Source organism: Aplysia californica, unplaced genomic scaffold (genome assembly GCF_000002075.1).
Source record: "Aplysia californica isolate F4 #8 unplaced genomic scaffold, AplCal3.0 scaffold00109, whole genome shotgun sequence".
Lineage (NCBI taxonomy): Eukaryota > Metazoa > Mollusca > Gastropoda > Aplysiida > Aplysiidae > Aplysia > Aplysia californica.
This window is the reverse complement of record NW_004797379.1, coordinates 1210613-1218028: the sequence shown is the minus strand read 5'-3', so window position 1 is coordinate 1218028 and position 7416 is coordinate 1210613. Positions and strand designations below refer to the sequence as shown.

Below are 7416 nucleotides of genomic sequence, written 5' to 3'. Positions count from 1 at the left end.
CCTCTCTCTCTCTCTCTCTCCTACTCTCCCTTCGACTTAACCAATAAGGTGTGTTAACCCTTTTACCACAGCACTTGTAATTTGTAATAGTAACAAAATGTAGACAAATGATACCACTAATGTGGACCCGGACTTAATTTATGCATTTCTTTCCTGAAAGCCCACAGATTTATGAGCCGTTCCAAAAATATTCTCAGGCTAGGCTACTGCGCGGGTGACCCTAGATTGAATGTCAGGACGTGTAGCAGCCTGAACGAGCTTTTTATTGCGACATTTTAAAATGGACCTTCGCCCTTTACACATTACGACTGTCATTGGAAGTGGTAATTAAAATTAAATGTTTTCTTGTAAAAAAAAACTTACTGTATCGAAATCGTTGTTGAAGTTATAATATTATTATAGGCTTTTTTTTCAGAAACCAATCTGTTCTCCTGGGAGCGTTGCAATCGTTATGATAATAATGAATTAAATAATAATGCATGTATGACATTTTTGCCATTCTTCCAAACATGTGGCTAATCCAGTGTTTTCTTTGTTCTTCTCTTCTCTTCCACAGATTACCCGAGACGTCCCTGACGAGAAGAAGCTGACGGAATGGCGGAGCAACGGACCACACCTTCCCTGGTGGGAGCGGAGGAGACCCAGGTGGAGATTGGAAGTGTTAGGTTTGTACCTCAGAGGAGGAGGTTTGTAGATGGGGAGGAGTCGCGTAGGAAGAGGAGGAGAGTGAGTGGAGAGTGGCGAGGTGAGGCGGGGTTAGGTGAGGGAGAGGAGGTGATAGTGGTGAGTGATGATGAGGAAGAGGTGGGTGAGGGAGAGGAGGTGATAGTGGTGAGCGATGATGAGGAAGAGGTGGGTGAGGGAGACGAGGTGATAGTGGTGAGTGATGATGAGGAGGTTGGTGAAGGGGAAGAGGTGGTAGTGGTGAGTGACGGAGAGGAGGTGAGCGAGGCAGAGAAGGTGGTAAGTAAGACGGAGAAGGTGTTTAAGGTAGGGGGAAAGGAGGTGGTGGTGACGATAGAGATGGGTAAGTTTGCGGAGGGGGAGGAGGTGAAGGTAGATAAGGGAGAGGTGGTAGTGGACGTAGAGCTTGTTAAAGGAGAGGGAAAGGTGGTGTTAGATCTTGAGGTAGAAGTGGAGAAGGGGACAGCAGCGGGACGGAGGCCGGAGGTGGAGGTGTTGGAGGTTGAGGTGCTTAAGGGAGAGGAGGTGAAGGTGGAGATGCTTTAGGGTTTTAAGGGCTAGGAGGAGATGTATAAGGGAGAGAAGGTAGTTTGAGGTGGGTTTAGGGCTAGGAGGTGGTAGACGTGGGTTAAGGTTAAGAGCTAGGAGGAGGTGGATATGGGTTAAGGTTAGGGGCTAGGAGAAAAAAGAGGTGGGTTAAGGTTAAGGGATAGGTGGAGATAGATATGGGTTACGGTTAAGGGCTAGGAAGAGGTGGATATTTTTGGGGTTAAGGTTAAGGGTAAGGAGGAGGTGGATATGGGTTAATGTTAAGGAATAGAAGGAAGTGGGGGTTTGTTAAAGGCTAGGAAGAGATTTAGATGGGTGAGGAAGAGTTGGTGGCGAGCGAGGGAAAGTAGATATCTTATCTTATCTTATCTTATCTTATCTTATCTTATCTTATCTTATCCATCCATCCATCCATCCATCCAATCCAATCCAATCCAATCCAATCCAATCCAATCCAATCCAATCCAATCCAATCCAATCCAATCCAATCCATTCCAATGATGCCTCCCCCCCCCTTTATATTTCCTTCCCTCTCCACGCTCTTCCTTCTCTTTCTTTGCTTCTGTTTCCACTCTTCCCACTCTCCTCTGTGTGTGTCAGTGTATGTGTGTGTGTGTGTGTGTCCGTGTGTGTTTTTTGTTTCGTACATGTACATAGTCATTATAATAATTTAAATAACAAACTAACTACCTTAAGAAGTACATCATAACAACTCACACAACTCACTGTATATCACTACTCGTAGATAAGACGCCCTAACACCGGAATGTCGAGCTAGGAAGTCTCAGTAGAATGTCATTTCTGATTAATTTATCTGATGTCTATCAAATGCACTAACACTAACCCTTCATTTTTATTACTTATATAGAAGGCCAGTCAAACCATACTTTCATGTCAGTAATGTTAGGAAAGTAAATACAGGATTGTTTCCATTAATAACCGGGATTTATTTGTGATGTTAGTAGTCTGTTTATGTGCGGGGGAGGGGGGAAGGGGTGGATAGACAGACATGCTTCTGCAGAGTTGAATGATTGAGGTAGGGTTGATTTGTTAACTTGAATTTTTTTTCTTCTGAATGGGCTAGATTAGTTTTTAATTGCTTGATTTGTTTTTGTATTTGACGTCTTGTCGGGTCAAGGGTCAAAGAGGAAACTGAACCTTGACCCGATAGAGAATGTTTGTTTCATTACCAGTGAAACGACCACTTTTTTGCGGGAGGTCTGGGCGAAGGATAATTTCTATTTCATTATTTTTTGGATCTGTTATTGATTCCCTTAATAAATCTTATTGTAATTTAAAAAGTTATTATAAGTGTCATTTTACACCTGGGTCGATTTGGTACGTTGTGCTATTCATTAAATTATATATTTTTTTCTTCTTTTTTTTATATTTTAGTTATGACTATTTTCTTAATGAGCGGTATCTGGGGAGGGGGGTGACCCTTATTGACTTATGTTCAGGTGATTGCCAATCTTGGCTAGCCAGAGAGTACTTTTGTATCGAGATGTCAGGAAATGCTTCTCTCGGGATGATACAACAGGACAGAGTCCAGAGGGGAACTGGTCTCTGGCTCTTCATACCGTTATGTTCTCTATTTGCTTAAGTTTCCCCTCTGTCTTATATCTTCTATTTCACCTTTATGTGATTTATAGTTACTTGACTGGCCTTAGATAATGTGTGTTCCTTTCTGTTTGGTCTGTCCTCCTAGAGTAGAATAACACCTAACAAACGTCACCAGTAGACGAGACTGAGCGCACACACGTAGGATATTTTTTACTTTGGTGACGACTAAATTAAATTTGGTTGCTCCATTAGGGAGTGGGAATGTGGGAAAATGCCCGCCTCGTGACTCATTTGGAGCAGAGGATGTTAGGATTAAAAAATAAAATTATTCAAATTAACTGACTAACCTTAACAGTCGACTCAACTTGTGTTGAACTCGTTTGAGTTGATCTTCGATTGATCTATTTCTCGTGTCTTGATCTTTTTCTCTGGTTTCAGCACCTCCTGTTCTGTATCCCAACGGTTAAGTTGATTTTCAGATGAGTTGATTTTTCTTTCACTCCCTCAACGACATCAACTCTTCCGTAGTGTATGTTCGTTTAGATTTATGTTTTAAAAGTCTTTTCTACTTTTGCTTTGTTTTATAATAACATACTAACTCAATTTGTCGTTTTTGTTCACTTTTACACTAATATATGGCGTCGAGTAGTTCGAAGAAACGGGCATGGGACATTATTTTAGGGAAAAAAAAAATTTTATTAACAATTTTTTTTGTCTCCCAAAGTCCAACCCCTCGGTCCTCGTCCTGGGAGATGGAAACAGAACAAAGTAGATGGTTTCTGGGTTCGGGTGAGATACGGTGTGATATCATGTCACGCGGGCGTTACGCTAGCCGTGAAGGCCGACCATGGTAACCTTGACGTGTTGCTGGCTAATGGGGCTCTGGTGAAGCTGTGGTAGGTAGAGAAACCTCACAGTGGATAAAACTTTTGTTTATAATATAGAATTAAAAAATGCAGGTACTAATTTCAATAGCATATACTTTGCAAACAGACCTTCATAAAGTTGCAGTACAATAAAGAGGTACATACATATACATATTATACATAGGGCCCACTATAGACATGTACCCTAACCTTCATTTGAAAAGATGAAAAGACTGAAGACTAGTCTTCTGGATGGGGGCCTCGCAGACCCCAACAGGTATATTTCAGGCATTTTCGACAAAACTTTTGGTTCGATGTTATTTTCCTCCCAGGTATTCTTCAAACACCCTCTGATAAGCATGAATACGGTCTATGAAGTTATTTGGATAATTTGGAAGACAGTGATGAATATTTTCCTAGGACTACCCCCCTGAACCCTAAAGGGGGCCTCTCAGACCCCAAGGCATTTTTACTATAATAGGAAAGGCAGTTCTCTCCTGTCAAGTATGCACCATGATGGCAGCATCGACGGGGAGACCAGAAAAGCAGAAATCAACGACTTTTACAACAAAACAAAGGGCGGTGTGGACTCTCTGGACCAGATGGTCCATGCATACATGTTAAAGAGGCAGACCGTGAGATGGCCTCTGACCTTCTTCTTCAATCTGTTGGATGTTGCAGCTATTGCTGCTTACATCTGCTTCACTGCTCAAAATCCCCAGTGGAATATCCGCAAGAAACACAGGAGAAAAATCTTCCTCGAGATGTTGGGTGATGAGCTCTGCTTGCCATTAATACAATGCCGGGCTGCCACTGAGAACATCCCTAAGTCAGCTCGTATGAGCATGCTTCTCTGTGGTGTCACACCACTTACCCAAACCCAAGAAGCAAGAACACTGGTCACTGAACATGGACAAAGAAAGAGAAAACGATGTGGACTTCATCAGAGAAACAAGGACAGAATATCTTGTGAAATATCAGTTTGTGGTTCCAAGCACGTTTGTCTTCACTGTCAGTAGACACTCGTATTCCGAGCACTTGTTTCCTGGTCTTCGGTGCCAGTATTGGTACCAAGTTATTATCTATGTACCACACTATTTTGGCGTCTTCCTAATAATCATTTACCGTAATTAAGTCTTCTTGGGCATTTTCATGAGATTCATTTTTAACTGAAGAACTACCACATCATCATTTAAATTTAATCTCATTATTCAGCAATAAAAACAGCATGCTCATGACATGACCGACCCACAATCATTAGGAAAAAAAGTGCCAGAATTGCATTGATTTCTTCAGTCTAACCTCATTCAAAGTTGTTCACCAACTAATATATGATACCTAAAGTTTAATCAATGTGTTCGTTAAACAGATTATTTCTCTATGTGTAGTCTTAGGTGCTTTGTTTCAACGTTTCTGTGTTTAAGTTTCTGTAAATGATGATCAACCACCAAGTTTATCCATAAAATACAAAGGATAAATAGTGGGGTCTGAGAGGCCCCCTTACAGGCTTCTAGGGAAATCGGACCATCCAGAAGACTAGGGTTAAGAAGAAATACTATATCAGTCCCTGAAAAGAGTTAAATCGAATGAAGTACTCGTCGTAATCAAAGACCTGAAATTTGAACGTTGCACATACTTCAACAAAAGTTAAGGACCACATTGACAGACAGCTCTGTTTATTAAAACAAATAAGAACCAAAGACAGCAAGGAATGTTTCAAATTTTTTTTTGCTCTGAAAGTATTAAAGTGGTACCAATGCGTACTGACTGCAAAGCTTCCTAAGGATAGAACCATATTAACGCCCGACACCGATAGTCAGACGGCCGTTTTCCGCCGGGTGCGGCCGACCATATTAACACCGGAGTTTCGCTGCCAGACACCGCCGTCTTGAAAATATGGCGTGTTGTAGAAGAAGAAAATTGTTGTTGTTGTTGTTGCTTTTGAGACGCAGACAAAAAATGAAAACCAAGACAAGAAGATTTTCCTTGCATCCCATCCAAAGAAAGCGTGATACGCTAGGTGAATTTCATCATTTGTTTCCGCAGTTGTTGGAAGAGGGTGAACAATTTCAACAAAACTATCGCATGAAACATAGCAGTTTCAATGAACTGCTAGAGATATGCAGAGCTGCCCAAGAACTGCAAGAATATAATTCTGTGTAGTGTCATTGAGGCGGGAAAGGGGACACAACTATGCAGAGATCACATTATTAAAATTACCTCCCAATCTCGAACGACGGACCCTCTTCGATAGAACATGTTTTATTGGAGACGGTCTGACCGGGGACGACACAGGGCGTCAGGCGTCAGTATGGTAACCGAAACCGTTTATTGTTGCCTTGCATTACCAAAGAGCCGGTGCGCCTTCTTTTGTGCCCGAAGACGATCTGGTCTGACCGTCCGTGTCAGGCGTTACTATGGTTGTGGCCTAAAGGGGTAAAACCACCACGTGCAGCACAGAAATCCTCTAGGAATTTTAGTCAAATTCTTCTGTTTTTTATTGACTTGTGTGCGACACCACGGACATTCCTCAGTTAAAATTTCTGGTGCACGTGATAAACGGACGTACGGTCTCGAACTGTGCTTACTTTGGTGGCACTACATGTCGCCGTTTGTGCAAAATCCAATATCCCATCAACATGCCACTAAGACGAAAACTGAGAGACTTTGATCTTGCCAGATCGATGGTGTGGCTGCAGATGGCGTTGGAGCCCGAGAAGTTGCCAGAAGGCTTGCAATGTCACACTCTGTCATTGTCCGCTTGAGGCAGCGCCATCAAGCCACTGGATCAGTCCAAGAACGCCCACGTGCAAGTCGACCCAAGAAGACCACTCATAGTGTTTGCAGGTGTTCCTTATCTTATGTTGAAGTCTGTAGTAGGAAAGGTACAATACCAAGACACCACTGGTAATTTAGGAAAACGAAGCAAAAGAGGCGAAAACTCTCTTATCTTTTGTGAGGGGTTAAATTGAATGATAGCAAACACCCTCTTTCATCAACCAGCAAGAAGACTACCTGGAAAAGTCCTGGAGATGTCGACAGCAGTGGCGGGGCGCCATTGGTGCAATTGGTGCAAGCGCTCCACCTAACCCTGGCCTTCACCTTCCCCATTTTCTAATTGTTCTAAACCAGTGCTCTAGATTTACAAACTAGTACTAAATCTAGTAGTACATGTACTAGCCTACATCCTTGCGACCTGTCAACCGCTGGCTGCGCGCGCGCCAGTGAAGAGACAGACAGCGAGGATGGTTTATTTTTGCTCATCGCACCGCTTGTGGTAGTGTCTGCTGGACTGGGAGCAAGTAAAATCTTTGCACCAAAATTATTTTTGTCACGGTAGAGAAATCTATGTATCGTCCTTCCCGCACAAGAAGAAAGGTGCATGAAACTCCAGTTCGCAGCACGAATTTGGTGCAAGCTAAAAATTTGATCCAAGTTACCGCTTGCCTAGGCCTATCTACTACACTAGTACTAGTAGATTAGTAGAGTCTACGGTGACTCAATTGGCGCTTAAATGACCAAAATTGTGTCGATAGTGCCGTAAAACATCTACCCAATCAATCAATCAAATCGGTGACTCAATGAAGAATGGGTATCGAAACCGTTGTCGCCATCTTTTGTGTAGCAAGTCCTGTTCAGGTAATTTTCAAATTGAGTATTGAGTCTGGTTACCGTTGTTGGTGCTGCACGAAGTAATTAGAAATCTTTAAATCTTCTCAGATTGTGAGCATAGTGAGTTGTTAGTATTGTTTCA

At 42.4% G+C, this 7416-nt stretch overlaps 1 protein-coding gene across 1 annotated transcript; it reads left to right on the top strand.

The window, feature by feature from the left end:
- Positions 1-594: 594 nt before the first annotated feature.
- On the top strand, positions 595-1230 carry LOC101863890 (spore wall protein 2-like). The gene has a single exon (XM_005095641.1). It carries the CDS (start codon positions 595-597, stop codon positions 1228-1230), a length of 636 nt encoding a protein of 211 aa, XP_005095698.1.
- Positions 1231-7416: the final 6186 nt, after the last annotated feature.